General features: G+C 47.3%; 1 protein-coding gene across 3 annotated transcripts in view; it reads left to right on the top strand.

The window, feature by feature from the left end:
• The window catches only part of MTUS2 (microtubule associated scaffold protein 2), a 426,320-nt gene that overhangs the window by 384,548 nt on the left and 17,180 nt on the right, over positions 1–24,592 (top strand). For all 3 annotated transcript variants that reach the window (XM_037800470.1, XM_037800471.1, XM_037800472.1), the window contains one exon: positions 19,243–19,457. In XM_037800470.1, the coding sequence (XP_037656398.1) occupies positions 19,243–19,457 (215 nt within the window). The remainder of the gene's footprint in view (positions 1–19,242; positions 19,458–24,592) is intronic.

Genomic DNA, 24,592 nt, shown 5'->3' with positions numbered 1-24,592 from the left:
TACATTCATCTCCAAATGTTCAGAAATAAAATATTTTATTGTATTCATATACAAATTAAAAAAAATAATTTATGTTTATGCCATTTAATTCAGGCTAGAAAATATATAGCTTAGCAAATTAAAGATGAAGGGATATTTCTTTTTTATTCCAAGCTTGTAGATCAGAGAAGGCAAACGTTGTTTAGTGCTCATGGCTTTCAAGAGTTTTTTAATTCATTACAAGTATTTTTAAATCTAGATATTGCAAATAAAAATCTGGATTTCTGGCTTTTCTTGCAAAATTAGAAGGTACGCTAGCACCAGCTTGCATTCCCATGTGCCAGCAGCTGGCCGGAGCTGGGTGGCAGCTGCCCCTCACTTGGGCACACGCGTCTCCCCAGCTTGTGTAAGTCCCGCCTGGCCTGCCCCTCGTTTGTGTGGTGACCTGTCTTCTAAATCCCAGGGCTTAAAGAGTGCCTGGGGTGACCCGGTCTATGATCAAGAAATGGGAAAAATAGGAAGCAAATCTATGGCTAAGATACAAAGCATTTTAAGAGTGCTATTCTTAAAATTTATGAATGCTGTTCTGCATAAAATATTCAAGGTGTTTTATTCAGAGATGAGCAAGCTCTAGTCAGGAACCCAAGCAGGTGTGGCAGTAACAGAAAGGAAGAAAGTGGCTCTCCCCTTGGAGCGTGCGTGTGCCCTCAGTGCTCTCCTGGGCCCTCTTTCCTTCTCACTCCCCGGGATCCCCCTGCCGACCACCCCACCCCAGTGACCTCAGCTGCCCCCAGTCCGCTCCCTCCCACATCCATGTCTCTAGCCCGGCCCCCTTACTCGAGCTCCCACCTTGCTGACCACCAGGCAACACAAGTCTTCCAGGTCAAAACAGTTTTATCTCCACCGTCCACAGAACAACAAGGAAAACTCTCAGCTTCTCCTCCTCTGCTCCTAAATGAGTTCAAGTACAGGCTGAGTTCAACTACAATGGAGCAGATAAGGTAGAAGATATTTTTTCTCTCATGGAATAGTCCAAAGGTGGGCGGCCCGGGGTGGCTCTGCCTCTCTGCTCCACTGGGGCTTCTGTGATGGTGTCACCGCCCCCCGAGACCATCGGGCGGGTCGGCAGGGTGTGGGCTGAGCCCCTGCAGAAACTTTCAGCCTGAGGGAAGGGCAAAGCATGAAAGTAAGGGCCAAGCAACTCCCAGAGGAGTTGATCTTGAATTTGTGCATCTCACTTCTCTTGTCCCTCTGATCCAGAGTCACAGAGCCTCACAAAACTTCAAGGGAGCCTGGAAAATACAGTTTCTTGGTAGAGAGCTATTTCAGTTACAACTTGGAGAGTTCTGTTACAAGAGGAAGAAAAGGAGATGGGGAAAAATTAACAAGTCTACTCCGATTTTTTGAGCTCATTTGTTCCACAGTTCACAGAGTACCCTAATACAGAAATCTGGGTGTTGTCTTAGAACACTCCACTCCCTCTCCTTCATAGCTTATATCCAATAAATCACCAGTTTGTGTCAATTCTAATTTGGAAATATCTCCCATCTCTGACCCCCCTCCTTACTCTTGCAGTTACTTACTCAGGGCTCTCATTGCAAAGCCTTCCCATGAGCCCCCACCTCCGCCCACCCCCAGAGCCCAGACTCCCAACTGCTACCTTGGGGGACGTATCTGAAACACTAGTGTGGCATCATCTCCCTGCTTAAAGCCCATCAGTATCCAGTAACTTGGTCACCTCTGGCATTGACTTAGTTGCTTTTAACCAGAGAGTCTTGGGTAGGAGGGAAAATTCATCTTTACTGCCCTCCCTTTTATTTTGATTGAATTTTTTTTTTTGCATGTGCAAAACCACAATCAAAGCACTCTGATAAAGGAAGGTCCTGCAGTGGCTTTCCGTCACTCATCAGTGGAATAGAATTCACGCCTTCCCTCCTGGCATACCACTGTCCATCCTCCCAGACTCAACTCCCGCTACTCTGTGATCTACAGGCCCACAGATGGTCTGTCAGATTCCACGGCCGCCTCCCGAGCTGTCCTCAACCTCTGCCCACCCCTCCAACCTCCCCAAGCTTCCCAGAAATCCGAGTCAGCCCTCACCTCGTAATGCCTGGCCTTGGCCCTGCTGGTTAGACACTCCTTCCTCTCCTCTGCTTCCAGAGCACACAACTATAGGCCTTGTCATCATGCTCTCAGTGTTGGTTTATGCATCTGATGCTCTCTCTCCCTGCACTAGGCCATGGGCCTCCAAGGAAGGGGCTGTATTTAGTAGCCAAGGTCAGTTTTCTGGATACCTTCTGTGATGGTTAATTTCATGTATCAACTTGGTCAGTGCTGGTGTCCAGTTGTGTGGTCAAGCAAGCACTGGCCTGCATGTGACTGTGAGGGTATTTCATGGATTTAAATCATTAGTCAGTCAATTGCATCTGCGGCTGGTTGCATCTACAATCAGCAAAGGAGCTTGCAGCAATGAGAGGAGTCTCATCCAATCAGTTGGAGGCCTTAAAGCAAGAACTGGGGATTTTAGCAGTCAGAAAGAGGAATTGCTGTCTCTGCTTCAGCCAGCTGGCTTCTCCTGGGGACTTCGTCATCTCTTTCATCAGAGTCCCCAACTTGTGTCTTCTCCAGGGCATTCAATGTCACCATCAAGTTCCCAACTTGTGGCTTTCCCTATGGAATTTGTACTTGCCAATCCCTGGGGTTGTGTGAGCCCATTCCTATAGTAAAACTCTTAATATTTATGCATTTACATATATACTTATATATCTCCTGTTGACTCTGTTTCTCTGGAGAACCCTGACTGATACACCTTGTGCAAGAAATTTTGTATTGGGGGATCCTAAGACCACATGGTTAAAATTATTTGAGGAGACCGAGCTAGCAGGAAAAACTCTTAAAAATATTTTTGTTTTCAGTGAAGTAAAATAATACAGTAGGCTAAAGAAAAATATCTGTGGCATTTCACGCATTTAAATTAATGCACTCTGAATTGAACTGTTATGTATCTCACTCCCAAGGAGCACCCCCACTCTCCTCTCCTGCAATTATCCCCAGATGCTTGCTGACCACATAGATGTCCATCATCCATAATTAAAGCTGCCGTTTACTGAATGCCTGCAAAATGTCAGGGAGTGTATATATGTTGTTTCTAATTCTCGCAGTCACCTTGCAAATTAGGTCGTGTTGTCCCTGTTTTATGGATGAGAATAGTGAGGCTCAGAGAAACCAACAGTTGACTTGCTCAGGGCCTCCCACATTGAAAGTTGTACAGCAGGGATTTGAACTGAGATTCACCAGCTCCCCAAACCCTGCCTGTTGTTTTCCCCTGAGTGCTTTCCCTCTCATGCCTATTTGGAGATAGTATTTTGGCTTGTTTTTGGTTGAATGTCTGCCTCTCCATCCACATGTGATGGGTTCCAGTGTCATGGCTGGGTTGGTTAGTGCCCCCTTATTCTCACGGATGCTGCCCTAAAGCACAGGTGCCAGCTCCGCTTCCTTGCCTCTCAGCCCCCTGCCCCCTCACAGACGCAGCATTCAGTGATAAGTTCTGAGTCTGCTTTGCCTCAGTTTACCTTCCCACCTATCAAAGCTTCAATTCAAAGACTCTACTCCTGCTCTGCCATCCATTTTCTTTTCTATCCCCCAAACCCATTTCTTCTTTTTAAATTATTCCCAGCTGCGGTGAGTTCATGAAGGGCTCCGTCGGTGACAGGAGGAAATGTGTCCTCTGTCCTCTGCAGCTGGAGTCACGCAGGACAGAGGCAAGGGCATGACCGGGCAGTGCCAGATGGAGACAGGATGACAGGGAAAGCTAAAAGTCCAGTGCTCCGACTTTATGTTTACTCAGCATTGATCCAGTGGGGTCAGAGGACAAACAGATTTTTTCCATGATTAAAAAATGTGCATGGAAACATCCCTATACTTAATATAATTCCACTGCCTAAAGGCAAATGAACATTCTAAAAAAACAATCATTTGCAAAAACATTTCCTACTTTTCTGTAGGACTTATTCTCTTTCTTTTAGTGATTTTCTATACCAGATGACTCCTTAGAGGCATTTTACAGGGTTTTTATTTTAGATAATGAATCACTCAATCCTAGGAAGCAACCCCACAGTATACAAGCTCATGTACAAACACATATATACATACACATATGTACATCCATATAATAGATGTGCACACCATACATTTACAGAGGTGGATAAAGTACACATCAAAATACAATCAACAATGCAAAATGAAACGAAATAGTTTCAGTGGCTGAGAGATTTCAAATGGAGTTGAGAGGTCACTCTGGTGGACATTCTTATGCACTATATATATAACACCTCTTAGGTTTTAATGTATTGGAATAGCTAGAAGTAAATACCTGAAACTACCAAACTCCAACCCAGCAGTCTGGACTCCTGAAGACAATTACATAATAATGTAGATTACAAGGGGTGACAGTGTGATTGTGAAGACCTTATGGATCACACCCCCTTTATCTACTGTATGGATGAGTAGAAAAATGGGGATAAAAACTAAAGGACAAATGGGGTGGGATGGGGGGATGGTTTGGGTGTTCTTTTTTCACTTTTATTTTTTATTCTTGTTCTGATTCTTTCCGATGTAAGGAAAATGTTTGGAGATAGATTGTGGTGATGAACGCATAACTATGTTATCATACTGTGGACAGTGGATTGTATACCATGGATGATTGTACGGTGTGTGAATGTATTTCAATAAAACTGAATTTAATAAAAAAAAAATACAATCAAAAGAGTTTGGTTGGAATGAGAAGGAAATCATTTTCCTTCCAGTCACTGTTCTCTTTGGTGGGGAGCAGGGCGATTTACGTTTCGCAAAGTTTGCAAGGAGTTGTGTGTAGACCCCCGAGTCAATCAGACTGTCAGTCGGGGCAGAGGCGGCAGATAAACAAGCGTGAAGTAGCAACTGAAAAGGCAAAGAGAAGCCTCTAAGGAGCCATCGTGGAGGCAGCACCGTCGGGCAGCAGCTAGAGAGTTGAGGAAGAGGTTGGAATTCTTGGAGCTTTGAGGCTTGGCAGAGGGGCTTCACAGGGGGAGACCCCTCTTTCTGAGGAAGGGGCCTGGTTGCTGGTGCTGGAGGAGGCCCCCTGGTGCTGAGGGGGTGCAGCCGGCTCTGGTGCAGGAGCTGGGAGAGGAGCTGCCCCTGCAGAGGACCTGGCAGCAGAGGCTGTCCCTGGGGCTCCCTCTCAGCTGGCGTCAGAGCTGCCTGGAGGACTTGGGAACCGCAGGTGGCTGAGCCCCGTTCCCAGGGTTTCTGGTTCAGTAGGAATGCAAGGGGCCCAAGGTTCTGCATTTCACATGTTTTCAGGAGAGGCTGCCGTCGTTGCCCTAGGATCAGACTTTGAGAACCGTTGTCCTTAAAGTAGTCAAGAAATGGCAAAGAGGTAAGTGTGGGGGTGAAAATGGAAAACAAATGTTGACAAGGATGTGGAGAAATCGGAACCCTCGGGGCTGCTGGTGGGAATTTAAAATGGTGCAGCTGCTGCAGAAAAGGGTGTGGTGATGCATCAAAAACTTAAACGTAGAATTTCATATGTGAAACTGGCCCAGCAATTTCATTTCTAGGTATTTACCCCAAAGAATTGAAAACAGAGACACTTGCACACCAGCGTTCTTCGTGTGTTACTCACAGCTGTCAAATGGTGGAAACAACCCACGTGTCCATCGACACGTGACTGGATAAACAAAACGCGGCCCTTCCACAGGATGGAGTGTTATTCGGCTGTGACAAGGAACGAAGCTCTGGAACCTGCTGCCACATGGATGAGCCTTGAAAACATTATGCTAAGTGGAATAAGTTGGACAAAAAGAACAATTACTGTCTGAGTCCACTTATATGAAATGCCTAGAATGAGCAGAGAGAGAGAGAGGAGATGAGAGGCTTCCAGGGACTGGAGAGGAATTCCTGCTTGACAGGTCTGGGGATTCTGTTTGGGGGAATGAAAAAGTTCTGGAAAGAGACAGTGGCAATGAAAGCACAACACTGTGACTGTAATTAATGCCACTGAATTGTACATTTTAAAAAATGGTTAAAATGGTGAGTGCGGGGAGGCGGGGGGGCTGAGCATGGGGTCGTGGGGGGTTGGCGTGATGATGGGCGTCTGCTCCGAGCGAGAAGGGGGTTTCGGGCAGAGGACCCTCCCCAGTGGAGCAGTGAGATCCTTTGGCAGCAAGGCCCATCTTCCAGGGGGAGACTTCGGGTCTGCAGCTGGCGCGGCAGCCATGGGGTACGTGGTCCGAACCTGGGTGTTTAGGGGTAGAGCAATGTCGCCTGACTGCAGGGGCTGAAAAGGTGGGGACGGCCTTTGTGTGAGGAGCTTGGCAAGGGAAAGGAGGAGAAATGGGGGGTCGTCAGTACCAGAGGGCAACATAAGGAGGAAGGTGGGGTTTTGTGTGGTTTTGTTTTGCTCGATAACAATGGGAGAGACCCGAGTATTTGTTGGAGGGGGTGCAGGCAGCCATGCGTGGAGACCTGCTCAGAAAGGGAATGCAGAGAACGGGCTCGGAAGAAGCTGAGGGTGGTTGACTGATTTGTGGCCCTGAAGATGCCCAGGTCCCAACCCCTGCGACCCGAGGAGCTGTGACTCCACGGGGTAAAGACGCTCCCCTCCCTCGCCTGCTGAACCCGCTGAGCTGATTATGTTGAGGAATTGTGGTGGGAGATTATCTTGGATTACTCAGATGGCCCAGCAGAATCATGGGGATCTGGGGATCCTTCCAGAGGGAGGCAGGGGGCAGAGTTAATAGGAGATGAGTTGGTGGGAGCAGGGTCAGGGAGCGGTGTACAGAGGCTGTGCTGCTGGCTGTGAGGGCGGAGGATGGGGCCACCAGCCAAGGCACGCGGGCAGCCTCTAGACGCTGGGAAAGGGCAGAAACAGATGCTCCCCTGGAGGCCGCAGAAGGACCCAGGCCTGCCCACACCTTGATTTTCACCCAATGAGACCCGTTTCCAGAACCGTGAGCTAATACAATTTATGTTGATTTAAGCCACCACATTTGTGGTATTTTGTTGCAGCAGTAGCAGGAAACTACTAATCCAGGGGAATGAAGGCAGGAGTGTGGGTTATCTTGAGCAAGCACAGCTTACAGAGGGAAGGGATTTGTCAAGTTGTTTCGTTTTGTTTTTAATTTTGCTCTGAGCCTGTTGACTTGAGTTTCCTCATGAAGCAGGAGTCAAGGCCTCATGCCCTGCTAGGCAGGTGCTATGCGTGTCCCCATTGTACAGATGAGGACATTGAGGCACAGAACAAGACAACTTGCTGTAGAGCACATAGCTAATATGCAGCAGAGCTGGATTCACTGCAGTCTACACGCGCTTCACCACATCCCGCCACATCCCTCCACAGCCTCTGTCAGAGTGAAGGAACGAGGGAGCTCCAAGTGGCAGGTGTTGGCAGCTGGGGACTGCTGGATGGAGCAGGGCCTTCCCTGGTGACCCCAAGGCCCAGTGATGGCCACGGCAGTGACTGCCATCATCACGTGCGGGGACCCCAGGGCTGCCATGGCTCTGGCAAGGCCTTGAGGCCACAGCATTGAGCAGGTGCTTCCCGGGGAAGTCAGGTGCCTGTGCTCAGGTGTGGAAGGGCTGGCTGGGAGCAGCTGTCAGCCTCTCACTGCCTGGGGTCAGGACAGGGACAGGACATCTGTACCTGGCACCAAGAAGAGGTCTGGAGAATGGAAGCTTGAGGGAAGCCACGTGTCCTGAGATGCCCCAGAGCTAAGTCTGGATATATAGGCTCGGCATCAGGATTGGGAGCACACGCCAGGTGAGAGAGAACAGGTGGGCCGAGAATCCCAACAGGTGGGTCAGAATGGCCGCAACGGGCAAGCCCTGCAGTCCCAATACAGCGGTGGACGCTGTCTGTCCTCTGCTCGGTTTTGGAGCAGCCTTCCAAGGTCGGTGGGCCAGGCTGAGCGTCAGCTGCCCACCAGGGCAGGGGCCTCGCACCTTGCCACTCAAAGTGTGGTCTCTGGACCAGCAGGACAGGCTTTACCAGGGTGGGGGCTTGTTCCAAGAGCAGACTCTCAGGCCCCACCCCAACCTCTGAAACAGTGTCTGCAAGTTAACAAGATCATTGGGGCATTTATAGTGAAGTGTGAGAAGACGTTGCCTCTGCTTGGGGTGGTGGTTCTCAAAGTGGGGTTCCCTGGACCACAGTATCAGCACCATCTGGGAATTTGTTAGAAAAGCACATCCTCGGGCCTCACCCAGACCGACTGGCTCAGAAACTCTGGGGCTGGGGCCCAGCCATGAGCTTCTACAGGTTCTGCCCGAGTCTTTGTTTCTTCTGATGCAAGGTCAAGTTTGAGAATTTAAGTGGTGTGACCTTTAGAAACCCGGGCTTGAGATTCCAGCAGATCTGGGTTATCATGTTTCGGCTGCTTGGGCTCCTCTTCTATAAAATGGGGAAATCTAATGGGACACTGGACAATGGTCCCAGGTCCTTGTCAGGTAACTGTTTCCCCAAACAACAAGTGCTTCTGCACGTGCAGCAGACGGAAGCGTTAATAAGTCATCTGAAAATAACCAGACAACAGTGACCTTTTAAACATACTTTGAGAAGCAGAATCTTAACTTCGGTAGGCAATTTGGGCCAGTCCCTGTAGACCTGTGCCTGAAACCAGCGGGTTTTTAAGACTTTTTTACCACCCTAGAATTCTTGCAAGTGGAAAATATTCCCTGCTGTCATGTTGCAGTGATTCTTTGTACCCCAAAACAATAAGCAGCTCATGTTTCTTGAATGATGCGTAGAGGCCAGGCACTGTGCTAAGCACTTGCTATGACTTCTCTCTCTCAAACTCGCCATTGCCAGGTGGGGGCTAGTGTAGTCCCCATCCTGCAGAGGAGGGGCCCAAGATTCAGAGGGGTTCAGCCCCTGCAGAGGATCCACAGCTAATAAGCTGTGAGCAGGGCTCGAGGCCAAGGCTGTTGGACACCAAGTCCACGTTCTTCGCCTCTCTGTAAGTCACGGCACTGGGAGGAGCCCTTACCTTGACGCCATGTGAAGACACCAACAGGATCAGCTGGGAATGACTGAACCTCTTTTATGAAATAACTGGGGAATTTCCTCAACTGCAAATTCATTATAACCTGTCTTAAGATTTATGAGGTGGAACTCTAATATGGATGTCCAGATGTCCCCTTCTGAGGACATCCCCAGTCATACTGGGGCCAGTCTAGATCACCCATCTTACATGGTTTTGATCCTGCTGAGCCAGTGCTTTTGGTGCCTGAAACCACTTTGTTCTGGCACCTTCTCTTATAGGGTCTGATCAGCTGTCTCTGATTTTGCATCTGTGTGAAGCATGTTTTAAGAACCATCTTCAGCTGCCCAAAGAGTTCCATAGAGATCTGTTGTCCTGGGCAATGAGTGCTGCAAAATGCTGCTACCTGACTTGCTCATTAATTATTGCCAGAGAATATAACCTCTTGGCATCTCCCAATGCCAGGAGGCTTCTGCTTCCTCTAAAAGGAGGGTGCTGTGCCCCTGCTCACCTGCTCTCTACAACGTTCAGGCAGCAAGAGGAGGCAGGACAAGGAACCAGAATAAAAACCCCACCTTCACATCAAATTGCCCATCAGTGTGGTTGTCTTGGTATTTTCTACATAATACGAAGAAGTGAGACAGCTGAAGATGCTCCTGTTTGTACATTTCACACCTAGTAATCACAGCCACCCTTACAGTTGTAATCTGTTCACAATATCATTTGGCCCTGTTTGGGGTTCCATGTCGGCTTTTATTTTCTGCCCTGAGGAGGAGGGTAACCATGACTCAAGGTCTGGTCTACATTTGTTTTTATTTATTTTCCCTCTAACCTACCCTTCCTTCTATCCTTGCATTCTAAAACTTCCCGGTTGCTCCTCTTTTGACCATCATCTGACCATCCCCTGGTGCCAGATGCCCCTGATGCTGATTCCTGAGCTCACCTGACAGCCTTCAACTCTAGTTTAGGTCTGTTGGTCTTGACCGACTGCCTCAGCTCCACCCATTGCTCCTGAATGTGACTGGACAAAGGACATACAGTTTAGGTCAAAGTATTGAGAAGTTTTACTTTGGTGGTCTTGCAGCCAGTGGCTCACCCACCTAGAGGTTGAGTCATGAGAGGGACAAGACCCACTTTAAGGGATGAGGTGTGGCCTCCTGTGTACCACCTCGGAACCGTGCTTCTCTATTGTCCTCTCCCGGAGGTCTTGTTAAAATGTAGGTTCTGACTCAGTTGGTCTGGGGAGGGCCTGAGATTCTGCCTTTCTAACAAGCTCCCAGGGGCTGCTGCTGCTGCTGATCGGTGGGCCACATTTTGAGTAGTAAGGATGGGCCTCAGTACACCCCGTGGGGAGCCAGCCAGACACCGTGCTGGGCACTTCACACATGGAGACACTGTTTAATCCTCACCTCCATCCATGGGTAGATGTTATCTTCATTTTTCAGCTGAAGGTCACTTCTCTAAATGTCCACTCTGCGTTAGTGATCGTATTCATTACAACTGTCTGCATGTTGGTGGGAAGTGGGGACCCACAATGAAACTGCTTCCCAGCATGAATCAATTCCTGTGAAACCAGCCAGGCAGCTGTGCTATTCTAGATGCATCCCAGGAGAAGACAGAGCTTCCTTTAGATGGGATTCACCTCCACAGTGGGGACACAAAGCTATTAGCCAAGACAAGTTGGCACCTGGAAGGGAGAACCCCCCAGGGATACCTGTCTGAGACAGACCTGCTCCCCAGAAGGAGCCTCCCACCTGGTGCTCAGCAGCCTCGGGGCTCTTGGCTCTGCAGGAAGTGGCTATCTGGTTTGGTTTGGTTTTTTAATTAGAGAAGTTGTAGGATTGCAGAAAAATCATGCAGAAATAGAGTTCCCAAATACCCCCCTTACACAAACAGTTTTCCCTATTATTAACATTTTGCATTAGTGTGATAACTGTTATAATTGATGAAACAATATTATAATTGTACTATTAACTATAGTCCGTAGTTTACATTAGCGTTCACTCTGTGTTGTACAGTTCTATGACTTTTTTAAAATTTTTATTCTGTAACATAGGTAACAACCTGAAATTTCCCATTCTATCCACATTTGGATATACAGTGGTATTAATTACATTCATAATGTTGTGTACCATCACCACTCATTCTCCATTACCAAAACTTGTCCATCACCCCAAACTGCATTAACAACCCCCCCACACTCCGCACTGGTAACCTGTATTCTAGTTTCTGACTCTGTGAATTGGCATATGAGTATCTGGTTTTATTTCAAGTCAGCACATACTTAATGGGAGTCTGCCGTGTGTCCTACTGCGCTAAGTGATGAGAATTCAGAGTTGATGGCACCACAAAGGCTAGGCAGGGTTTTAATCGTTTCTGCTAATCATACACGCTCAGGCTATTGTAGATTGCCTAATCTTTGCTTCTTTTGTCTCCCCACATAAAAATTAGTGGGGAGAAAGAATTCAGGGGGGTCCACGTTGTTCCCTGGAATTGATTTGAGGTACTTGGGAAAAAGGGGGAGAGCCTGGAAGGAGTTGAAGGAAATTTGCACCTTTAATGGTTAAAATTAGATTCCTTCAATTCAAAACAGTAATCCTTTGTTCCTACGCAAAATTAAAAGCAGTAAATACTCAAGCACTGCAACCACACGAATTCATTATCTATCCCGTGCAATGTCCAGGCTTTCAGAATCGCCTATGGGCAGCATATTTTAGGAGCAAGGGGCCGTGGGGATGCTTTTAAAACCCTGCAAGTCCAAATTAACCCGGAGGAAAGGAAGAAATGAGCTCTATGCCAAGCCATTTCCCATAAAGCCATTTCCTATTTATGGACAGCAGTGCTATTACTTCTCACATATAACTTTTTTCTTTTCAAAACCCTCTGTTATCATAACCACTCTCTTAACTCCATTTCCTCTTCTTCCTTTGCTCCCATGAACCATTCCTTAATTTCTCTCCTCTCAGACCATGAAGGTTGATTATAAATATTGCACGTATATTCATGTACAGAATTGGTCATTATCCTTTGCTGAAATGTCCATTCTCTGTCTTAGAAAACACACAAAAATGGTGCAAAGTATTTATTTCTAAAAGAGAGCTTTAAATTAGCTGAGATGCTTTGGTGTGTTTTTCCTTGTATTCCTTTGCTTCCCTTCTTCCAAAACATAAGGCAGAGTAATATTATTATTTCCATCAAAACATCACTATTAAGACTTAGAAAACCTGGATTGGACCCTGACTCTGGCTTTTTCTAGCCACGTCCGCCTGGACAAGTTGCTTGCCAGCTCTGAGTGTCCTTTTCCTCCTCTACAAGCAAGGAAAAAGGACCTGCTTTAGCCAGCTTGCAGATTTGTTGTGACAGTTAAACAAATTAATACTGCATGTGAAATGAAAGAACTTTGTGAACTGGAAAACACATACAAATTCCAATTATCGATACTTCCATTTAATACCGCATGTCTCTGGGGAATGAATAAATGATTCCACAAAAGGCTGACTTCCCTGGAATTTCCCTGAAATGGAAGCAGGTTCGTTTTGGAGGGAAATCATAATAACAAATGGAATATCCTTCCCTGCACTCTTAAGAAGATGACAATGGACATAATGGAAACTCTTTGATGGCCACAGTTCATCGTGACAAGATCCACAAACTATCAAATGCAAGGACAGGACGGGGGCTTCAAATGCAAGTGTCCCATTCCTTGTTTTTCAGATGAGCATGGTGACTTGCTCAAGTCACAGCTCATGTTACTGGAGCCCGGAATGGAAACCAGCCCCAGACCAGTGCCCCGAGCCCCTGCCCCCCTTGCCTTGGACGGGGCGGCTCCTTGGTTCTCTCCTTCTCTCTTCTCTTTCCAGCGTCCTCGGACCACCTCCCTTCCTGCATGTTCAACCCCTTCTCTCCCCCTTCTAACCCTCTATTATCTGGAAACTGATATTCAGGATAAGGGTAAAGCAAGGGTTATTTAGTATCACTTTGTGTGAAAGTTTAAGAAGGAAGGGACGGGACTTTAGTTCAGGACTTTATGACGTCTCTTTGGGAATTGTGAGGCCTTCGTGGTCATCCAACTCTGGGACTGTGTTCCCTAAGGTTGGAAGTACTGAAACTGACCCATGGGTAAGAAAGATGTGGTACACGATAAAAATGCCACCTTGCTTCGGCCAAGGCCTGTGTAAGCACAATAGCAAGAAGGAAAGGCCAAAAGATGTTAACACATATACAAATAATATTCAAAGTTCATGTATGATTTTAAAAATCACCAAAAAATAAAATTAATAAGAGACAACAAGCTGGGAAAAATATCGGCAACATACATGATCTGTGGTTACTATCCTTACTATAGAAGAAGAAATAGACCATCTCAATAGGAAAGTGCTAATGGTCAATAAATATATTAAAAATGCCACCTTCATTAGAACTTTCCATACTTGTAGCATTCAGAGCTCCTAATGGGGTAGAAAATGTTCTTCATCTTGTTATAACTAGATCTCGCTGATCCTTCCACACACTGTTTACAGACTCTCATGGAGAAAACCACATCTGCCCATCAGTCCCAACTCCACTGGGGGAGATTTAATAACTCAAGTCTGCAGTTATTGAGCTTTTGGACCTCAATATTTTTGTGAAATAGTATTGCGTGTGAACCATACAATATGGAATAAAATCACTAATCATTAAAATGCCACAAGGCTTGTCAAAATACAGCAGTCCTGAATTTTCTGTTTTTCATACTAATTTACAACATCCAGGAATGCACCGTAAGGCCCTTCCAGAATCTGGTGGCTTGGGGGAGAATCCCAGGGTGACATGTGTGAAATATGGTCCCTGTGTATGTTAATTAATCTCTTAATCCACCGAAGACTGACCAAGTGCCTAACGGGGGATGTCTTTGCCCTGGTAGAATCCTGCTCCAACATCCCCCACCTCCTTAGATGGCACCACTGTCCCCGCTGGCTCTTACCAAAGCCCAGGAGTCACTTGTGGTTCTTGTCTCACCCTCATTTCCCGCAACCACCCATCAGCCAGTCAGATGCACTTTGCCTCCAAAATAAATTCCAAATTTATCCAGTCCTCGCCATGCTTCAGCCCCAGTCCCAGTTCCCAGTCTGTCTTGCTGCTGGGACAACTGAAGCATCTCCTAGCTGGCCCCAGAGGTCCGTGCACCAGGCACCCACCAGAGTGGACTTTTAAATTAGCTCCTGCTTGCCCCCTGCCTAAGCCTGGGCGGGGGCTTTCCACTATCACCAGAGAATAACCTGAACCCCTTCCCGTGCCCCACAAAGCCCGGTGTGACCCGACCCTGGCCTGTGGAGAAACTCCTCCTCCTTCTGCTCTCCGCGCCTCTTCTCCAGCCCCCTGGCTGTCTTTCTCTCTGACCCTTCAGGAGGCCAGAATCTTTCCGTCTCAGCTTGCAGCTCCTTCTGTGTGGAACACGGCGCCTCTTCCTCGTCATTCTGGTCCATTTCCAAATACCGCCTTCTCGGGGGCCCCCTTGTCCTCTGTGACCCAAGTAGCTGTTCCTTTCCCAGCCCCTCTAGAACATTCCCGATGTTTCTTTCTTCCCCGCAATCTAAAAGTTGTGCTCATTTGTTCATTTGTGCTCTGTGCCAACCTGTCTCGTTCACCACTGTGCCCAGAGATGAGCCTGACACATAGTTTGGGAAACCCAGTAAATGAGCTGCCAAGGCTGCCTGAGCGCAGAGAGCAGAAATGAACAACACTGTCTACACCCGCTGGGGAGGAGTCAGGAAGGTAAAGAGATGTCCAAAGCAATGCCTTGCCTCTGAGATCCTGCTGTGGAGGTGACCGTGACCTTTTCCCACCTGCGGGGAGGTCACCTGTGTGGTACCCAGGAGAGAGCAGAGGTTTCCTTGGGCTGCAGCTGTGCTCTGCGGGTCCCAGCCTGCTCACGCGGGACCCTCGTTCCCTTTCCTACCCCTAATGCTACCCTACCCTGATCCCTACTCCTATCCCTCCCCCTAACCCCTAACCCTGCCCCTCCCCCTAAGTCATAACACTAACCCTACCCCTAACCCCTTACGCTAACCTTAACCCTCCCCCTAACCCTAACCCTAACCCTCCTCTGTCCCCTTTCCCAGCAGCATCCTGCAGACGGAGCCCCAGGAGGCGAGGCGGGCCGGTGCCTGGCACACAGTTGGCGCTCTATACGTGCTAGCTCCTATTTCTGCAGCACGAGCTCCCACCTTGGTCGCTGGCTCCTGGGGACGCTGCACGGCCCTGCAGTCGTGACGGGTCCCAGCCCCGCCCTGGCCGTACCACCCCGCTCTCCGCTCCTGGTCCGGGAACATTTCGCACTTGGTTTTGCCCACCCCTCTTCTCTCTGCTTGACATTTTCTTCAAAAAAGAAGGTCTTGGAGATAGAGGGGGTCTGTAAGGGGTGGCGTGGCCGGGTCACCGCCTGGATGGACGCTGTGCGAGGAGCAGCCGGGACCCAGGGGTTGGCCACGGGGTGGCTCAGATTGTTACAGAATCACCACGGTGAAAAGACTCACTGCTTGAGGTGCTCCTAATCTCCAACCCCATGTAATTCCACTCCTGAGAATTTATCCTAAAGAAATAGGCAAAGCAATATATGAGAGGATGTGTTTGTTGCCTTACCTATAATGGTAACTCTAGGAAACATACTAAATGTCCAACAAGGGGGTGCAAGTTATGGTACATCAACCTGAGAATGAAATATAGCCCAAAAAATGATAAGTAGAAAATTCTCAACAGAGGACTTAGAATTCATACCATGGCAACAGCAATGAAGGAGTTATGCACTTGAAAAATTTATTTTCTTTGTGTAGTGAGATTATGGGTAATTTTTAAATTATTTTTTTCCTTGAAAGTTATTTTTTTCTTTTCTATTACTCTCCAATTCCCTGAGAAACAACTTAACCTTTTTTCTTTGGGCTCTCCCTCCTTCAATATGAAATGATAGTGACTATTCTAGTAGTGTCATTTATTTAGATAACAGTATTGTTTGATCATATTTGGAAGATTTATTTCATGATCATTGTATCTAAAGCACTCCCTGTAGCATAAAAGGCAGTAAAATGTTCTTACACCTTTATCATGAGCTGTAGACCAGACCCTTCTCTTCAGTTTAACTCTAGTGCTGTCTCTTTAGAAGACCAGTGGAAAGTTGGAATTATTCAAGAGGCATATGGGGCAGTTGTTGGGAGCAAATTGATCTTACTTGCTGAGTTTTCCCCTCCTCTCTTGATTATGAAGTGCAGTTGGAAGCTGCCTTATGGACGTTTCCACAGCAATTTTACTCTGCCATTGACTCAAGGATCATGCTACATCCTCATGTCATAAGCTGACAGATTGTTACTCTTGTCTTATAAATATCTGAGGATGTTCTAAATGCAGCTTTAATATTTTAGTTATTTTTATAGCATATATATGTGTATGTATATACATAGTGTATATAAAACACTGTATATATGCATTGTATATACGGTAAATACACTATATATACTAGACATAGACACTAATGCACTATATCTACACTATATATACACATTATATATATATATACACTATATACACATACTGTCCATACACACACACACATATATATAAGGAAGATCAATTACTTAAAACTGTACAATAGATTCTAATCCAGATATTGCTTTTCAAACTCATGCTTTGTGTATTAGAAGTTTTATATTGTCTTGGCCAATCACAATCCTGTTATTTTAAAATTTGTTTTCTTGGCTTCTTAGGTTGTAGAGATTTATTATTGTTGGGTTGGCCTCTCATTGTAAAGTACTAAGTATTTTCACATGAATAGAAATAATGAAAGTAAGACTCCGGATGCTGTCTAATGGTATTAAATTAGCCTACATTGATCTATGCCTCCAAAATACCCAAATGGTTAATATCTAAAGACTTACCAGAAGCAAGAGGATATTTGTTTCTTTGTGTTTTCATCATTGGGGCCCTTGCCCTGAACCCCAGCTCTCGTTATCCAGTATCTTCTGCTGGCCTGGGGCTTCTGAGACAGCATCACCAGAGGAGTGCTTCACATTTCCCACAGATAATAGCAGTTTGGGGATTGAAGCTGCCTGTGGAAAATAATTACTTTGCCACTTTATAGACAGAAAAACTGAGGCCTACACAGTTTGTGATTTATTGAAGGGAACAGTGCACTTCAAGGACAGGTCTAGATGTCACTTCATGGGTACAGAGTTTCTGTTGGGGGTGATGAGGTGTTTTGTTTTTTTTTTTTTAATTAAATTCAGTTTTATTGAAATACATTCACACACCATACAATCATCCATGATATACAATCCACTGTCCACAGTATGATAACATAGTTATGCGTTCATCACCACAATCTATCTCTGAACATTTTCCTTACATCAGAAAGAACCAGAACAAGAATAAAAAATAAAAGTGAAAAAAGAACACTCAAATCATCCCCCCATCCCACCCATTTGTCCTTTAGTTTTTATCCCCATTTTTCTACTCATCCATACACTAGATAAAGGGGGTGTGATCCACAAGGTCTTCACAATCACACTGTCAGGGGGTGATGAGGTTTTGATACTAGCTGGTGGTGATGGTAGCACAATATTGTGAAAGTAATTAATGTCACTGAATGGTACACATGAAAGTGGTTCAAATGGGAAATTTTATGTTGTATGTATATTACCACAAGATTTTTTTTTTTTAAAAAGGACAGATCTAGAATAAAAACCAGTCATCTTTTAGCCCCCAAATAGATTGTCAGATAATATGAATCATCCTGCCACTAACATGAATAAAACTTCAAGTAAGATAGAAAATTCACGTCATTGTTAAGCACTGGATACTTTAACTTTTCCAAACCTTCTTAAATATGGTAGTAATTTTTTAATCTCTTCACCCACGAAGTGTGCAAACAAATAATAGGGATTGTGTTAAATCTGTACCTTTGCAGATGTTCAGTGGACCCTGAATCCTGTACCTTGAGCTCACAATCTCCAGAGGGAGGAGGGATGGAGGGAGGGATAGAAATATAGATACATTTTTATTATAAAGAGAATTATGCAATAATACTGTTTCTGCATCTTGCCTTTTTAGTTTAATAATATATTACATATATTATTCCCTGATTCTACAAAAATATTTACCTTGTTTTTTACTGGTTGCATATATCCCACTGAATGGATTCATCATCATTTATTTAACCAACCCCCTACTATTTCCCTATGGCAGGCAATGCTGTTGTGGTCATTTGTGACCAAAAGTTTCATGCACTTGTAAAATTGCTGGGTTAAAATGCATGTGTTATTTAATTTGTTTTCCACCAATGTAACTGATTTGTTTTTATTCATTTCTTTGCCTTTTCATCTGTTTTATTTCATCGGTACAATGCGTATATTCAGTCTCTTGCCTTGATTTTCTGGAGTTAATGGTAACTGATATTAGCATATGGTAAATAAGAAATTTTTTCCCTATGCAAAATAGTACTTTCCAAAGGCAAAAGAAAGGATCAGCACTTGCTTTAATCATAGTTGAAAAGCTCTAATCAGAAGTCCAGCCCCACAGAGGCAGCTAGCTCAAGGGCTCCTCGGCAGCATGAGGGATAGTAATTTTTTTTTTTTTTTCTCCTGGTGAAATGAGTGGTGGGTTGGCTAGATCTTCTCCGGGCCCCTCTGCCCTGCAGAGCGGCATGTCCGGAGCTGGCCAGTCCAGCAGCCAACACTCCACGAGGCCAGTCCTGACTAGGGCTCCCGTTGGTCCAGTTCCCTCGTCCCACCACTTCTGGAGGATTCTGATGACAGTGTAATCGGGCGGTGGGGCAGTCCACCCCAGTCGATGAGAGTGGGATGCATCGAAGCAGAGAACCCAGAAATGATAACCAACCAACTTGAATAAAATTGCTCTGCTCTTTGCTGTCACCTTGTGCCAGCAGTTCTAACCCACATCAGTGAAAACACCTTCCTCCTCAAAAGATTCTTTAGTTGTAAGTTCTAAACAATTGCCATGGTTACTCTGAGGTTTTCTTATCTTTTAAATAATTTTTTTTAAAGAAATCACCAACACAGAGAGAAGTTGGGAGTCCAGTACAAGGACATGATTGTACAAATGCCTTTTTTTTTTTTCCTGAACCATTTGAGAGTGAGGAAGTCAGCTCATCCCGCCTGTTTGTTGAGTTAGCCCAGATAATCCCCCCGTGGACGTCAGGTGAGATCCCTCCACGACCCTCCTAACCAGTTCTGCAAAAAGCTGTTCTCTCCCCTCCCAGCCTTCAACACAGCCAAATGTGAGAAGCTGCAGAAGGAGAAGGAGGAGCTGGAGCTGCGCTTCGAGGAGGAGGTGCGGAGGCTGCGCGGGCTGCAGCAGGCCGAGCTGCAAGCCCTGGAGGAGCGGCTGCAGCTGCAGTTCCAGGCAGAGCTGGTGCGCCTGCAGGAGGAGCACCAGGGCCAGCTGCTCAGGATCCGGTGCCAGCACGAGGAGCAGGTGGGTCTGCGGGGCTCGGGCTCGTCTCTGTGCGGTAGGGAGAAGCCAGCGCCACTTTAGCAAGAAGTCCTTGCTTGGTAGATGAGCTTTTTGTTCAAGTTCGTTCTCCAACCTCATTTCTTCCTTCTCTTCCCCTCCTTTCTCTCCTCTGGCCTCCCTGCCTCTTCTCCCCACCACCCCCAGGCACAAGCCTTTTGCACTTGCTGTGCCCCCTTCCTGGAATGCTCTCCCCCCAAGACACTGCATGGCTCCCTCCTTCCCTCGCTCCCTTCAAGACTTAACTCAAACGTCACCTTCTCAGTGGTGCCTTTCCTCGTGTGAAATTACAACCCCATCCCACCCCCACTGCCACATGCTCCTCCAACCCTCTCCCTGCTTTATTTTTATCTCAGTGCCTGTCATTATCAAACATATTATAAATTTTACTTTTATATTTTATTTGTCATCTGCATTCCACGAGGACAGAGATAATAAGGAGCAAACACACATCTAGCACTTGTTATAAGCCAGGCCCCGTTCTGAGCACTTTAAATATCCTAATTCATTTAATTCTCACAGTAACCCTACAAGGTAGGTACCACTATGATCCCCATTTTACAGATGGGCAGACTGAGCCACAGAGGTTAAGCAACTTGCCAGAATTCACAGAGCCAGTCAGGGTAACACCAGGATGGAACCCAGTCTGCTCCAGAGTTCCTGCATTCAAGCACTAAATTATGGTGCTCTCGGGTCTCCTGTCCTAGAACACACCTGTACAGAGAGGGCACTTGGTATATATTTGCTGAAGGAGTGAATGAATGCCACTAGTTAGCCTTTAACCTGGAAATCTTCCTGGAGAGGAAATATTATCCATGAAATTGCTCAAGAATGATCCCCAGGTCGATGGCAGTGTGAAAGTGGGAAGGAGCTGGCCGGGCCCAGCCCCCTTGGCCAGCCCCCTGCCCAGTCCAGCTTTTAGCTCTAACATAAGCTGAACAGGAGAAAACAAACTCACTGTGCCCACCTGAGAATGAGTCTGCTCCTTCCCCTTCCTTCCAAGCTCCCAAGGCTCCGAGGCCCGAATACCAGCCTCCTCGTTTGTTATCATCTTGCAGCCTCGGCTTGGACACCGAAGGCAGATTGACGTTTGCCAAGAGCCTCTTTCAATCCAGGTGGACACTTGGGTGAGGGCTAAGTGGCCTCTCATTGTGTGAGCCCTGACGCAGACCTGGGGGGCTGCCCCCAATTTGATAGCCCCCGTGGGGGCTCCCAGAGGCCTGGGGATGGTAATGAAAATCTCTTATTTATAGCACTTAGTAATTCACAGACTGTCTTCTCTTCAGCACCCCCTCATGCATTCTCATTTCTGGGGGCCGACAAAAAGCAGATGCTGCTACTCTGTGCTTGAGGTGCTTTAGGCCTCGAGGTTGGGAAATGGAGCAGGTTACAGCAGTTACCTGCTGGGGTTAAGGTGACACGCAGCCCACAGTGTCCTGGCTGCCAGCTCCCAAGACTGGCTCCTGCACCTGCTGCTGTGAGGACCCCTACGTACAGCCCACCCGGAGCAAATATCCGCCAGGTCTGTGCCTCCGCGTCCTGGGGCTGTTCATACCCAGTTATTCAAGAGAACACGTTCATACCCATATTTACCAAAAGATTTCTGGTCCAAAGTTCTGGGTCAGTTGAGAAGATGCCAAGAAGAAGGGAGGAAGGGCCAGGGGTGGGGGCCGGGACAGGAGAACACGCTCCAGGAGTCCCCTAAAAGGAGGCTCACTTGGGGCTGGGGTCTGTGGAAACAGTGGCCGAGGCCACTGCTGAGGTGGGGCGCCCGGCTAAGACCTCGCCACCCAAAAGCCCGTGTCGGGGCTCGGCTCTCACCCTCCTTTACACTGGGACTCCACAGCTTCAGGGAGGGATTCGAAGGAAAGAAGCCCCACAGTTTCCACCCGAGAGTGAGTTACATCCGCTTCCTACATATATATAAAATGTGCTCAGTCTTAGGAGTGCATCGAGTTCTGTTCTTCTTGATTCTTTATGATGCCTAAAGTGATTCGTTTACTTATTCACTCCTAGTGCAAAAAATATTTGTTGAATGCCCGCTGTGTGCAAGGCACTGTGGTTGTCAGGGCACCACCCGAGGTGCCAGGACTTGTAAAATGTGGACGTGCCTCTCCTGTAGCCTCAGGTGACAGACCAGGGAGGTCCTGAAACAGGTGCCCAAGAAACGACAAGACTGGTTAGAAATTCAGGTGGTGCATTCAGGCACTGCGAGGACATTGGCGGGTTCCCTTCCAGCCATGAGGATACGGGAAGGTTTTATGTCAGAAATAGTACTTGGATGCTTTCTGTACAGATGAATAAATCTTTCCTCTAGAAACCCATTGGTTTCGGGGTGGGGGGGGATGATGATTTAAAGCTACGTGTTATTCAGGCCCCTGCTCCCAGTCCCCCGGGTCCCTGACCTTCACCTCTCTCTAGCCAAAAGCATGTGGGAAATGAGGAGGAAGGAGAAATGCAAATAGGTCCAACAGTCTAATTTCCAGATGGGGTACATGCTCACGTGCGCTTGGTGACAGGGAGACGTGGACAATGACTGGAACGGAGATTCCGATTATCTGTGGGTTTTGGCTGTCCTTACCGTACCCTCCTCACTCGCATCTTCCTATCAGGGACGGTCAGATGTGGCCACGCTGGCTCCGTGGATGGTGACATCGCTGTCCTTACAAATCCAAGTTCCCCCACCAGGTTTCCCCAGCACCAGGAGGTGCCTCTGATCTGACACGTGGGATTTTCTGGGGCTGCAGGGACTGACTCGAGTCAGGAAGTCACCTGCTCCAGCGGGGTGGCCTTCTGGCTTGGCTGCAGGATCCCCCACCCCAGGACCAAATCAGCCAACTTTCCTCCCTCCTTAGCCAGCCGCTCGCCCCCGGGGCAAAGCTCTCTCCCCTGCAGCCTCTGCTCCAGCTACACATGGGAGTCACTTGGGGGACTTCTGGGAAACCACCCCATGCTGATTGGATCAGAATCTCTGGGCATCTGGTTGTTTTTAAAAGCTCCCCAGGGGATTCCTTCGTGAGTCCCCCACCCCTGCCCCCCAGAGCCGTGGCTTTACCCAGGACCTTGTTCTCCAGCCCTCTGGGCCTTAATTAGGGGCATGAGCAGGTGGAGACTTAAAAAGCATGATTATAAAGGTGTTTCATCAAAATCGACTGTCACTTTATAGCTGCAGAGCAACAGAAGCCAAATTGCCATAGCTTTCCCTTTCTAGAAGCACACAGAATGGATTTTCACTGTAAAATCACATACTTTTTCCTTTTGGCGCCAAACATAGTTCTTACTGTTAGTTCCTTCTTGGCCTGGCTTCCGTGTCTCCTTGCTGGGCTACTGTTGGCTGTTCCCCAAACACACAACACACTCACCCACAGAGCCTGGCATGGCATGAGCAGATGTGGTGACCTTCAACCCTGTTCTCCAAGACCCGTCAGCAGATTTTCTTACTCCCTTAAGTTGCCCAAAGGACCACTGGTTCCTAGATACGTTTTGGATTTGCTCAGTGAAGTCTGCAGACCCACAGGGAACTTTTCCCCTGAACGAGCAGCAGAGCTCATCCTGTGGGGTTTGAATTTGCCTTTTCTCATATCGAGGACACACTGTATGCCTTTCCTAAGGAAGTCATCCCTTTCAGACTAAATGGCAGCAACAGCATTCCCGCGATCAGTTGGAAAGCATCATCTTGTTCACCTTGCCCAGAGGACTGTCAGTGGCCAGTGGCCCTGCCGAGGAAACTGCGCCCTCACTGTGATCACAGAGAATGAGACCCTGTGGGAACCTCGGCTCCAGCATCTGAGCCCCCACCCGACACAGATGCTGGGGAGCTGCAGTGACGGAAGATCGGGGGCTGTTTAAACAGCTGCCCCCTTGGTGGGCTGCAGAGGGGCAAGCAGCCCTGAGAATGGGATGGGGCGGGCCTGGGAGCACTGGCCTGGGCACCTGCCTGCTCTTGGTCACCACCCAGGATCTTGCAGCTGGGACAGAAGTTAGAGAGTCTCCTGGGTATCTAGAAAGGAGAGTCATTATGAGGGCACTGGAGGGGACAGTGAGCATGGCAGGCTCCGTCTGTGTTGTCAGATAGGAACATGTACTGGGGTGGGGGGAATGGGTTTAATGAGTAAAGACAAGATAATATAAAGGCTGCAATTCTTCATTCTTCCTTAGCTCCAAATAATTGCATCCAACAAATGGCTAAATGAAGATGAAGTAGACCCCGCAGCTCGGTTCTTATCCATTCAAGGAGATGGCTTTGCAGCCCTTTTCTCTGCTGCAGCTGAGCCCAGATGAACAGCAAACAGCTGTGGGCATTGAACCCTTCATTGGGAACAGCTGCTTTTCCATATAGCCAGGACCACCTCGTATGGCATCCTGGTAGCTCGGAGGCTGTATGTACCCCGGAAAGGATCGTGTTCTTTTAAACCATCCCTGTGGTGTAGAATATTGTGTGTGGGACCTTTTGATTAGGTTATTTCAATTGAGATATGACCACCTCATTCAAGGTGGGTCTTAATTCTCTTACTGGAGTCCTTTATAAGAGGATAAAACACAGAAAAATGGCCCAGAGAAGCTGAGACACAGGGACACAGCCACAGAAGCTGAGAGAGGAAGCCACTGAAGCCGGAAGCTGAAAGCAATGACTGCCGGGAGAAAAGGACCAAAAGATGCAGGCCCTGTGCCTTCCCAGGTGACAGAGGAGCCCAAGCTCGCCAGTAACTGGTCTTCAGAGAAGGTATTGTCCTGTCAATATTTGGGACATTTTCACGGCCTTGGAATTGTAAACTTGTAAGCTAATACGTCCCCATTGTTGAAAGCCAGTCCATTTCTGGTAGATTGCATTTCGTCAGCTTTAGCAAACCAAACAGGCATATTGACAGACTTCTCCATGACACAGCCCGAGCTCTGTCCTCATAGAGGAGGGGGGAGGGGGTCCCACCCAGGGTTGTGAAAGGAGGAGGAGGATGCTTCAGCCAGCAGGCATTTGCCCAGGTGATGATGCTTTACAACCATTTGTCTTTGATTTGGTAATGTGCAAAGTGTAAAAATGATCTTGTGTTTCTCTTGGGGCATCTTGTCTACACCCCTCAAATGTCTCAAGGTCTTCTCAG

This window comes from Choloepus didactylus, chromosome 12, assembly GCF_015220235.1.
Source record: "Choloepus didactylus isolate mChoDid1 chromosome 12, mChoDid1.pri, whole genome shotgun sequence".
NCBI classification, from domain to species: Eukaryota; Metazoa; Chordata; class Mammalia; order Pilosa; family Megalonychidae; genus Choloepus; species Choloepus didactylus.
This window is presented reverse-complemented; position numbering and strand designations above follow the sequence as displayed.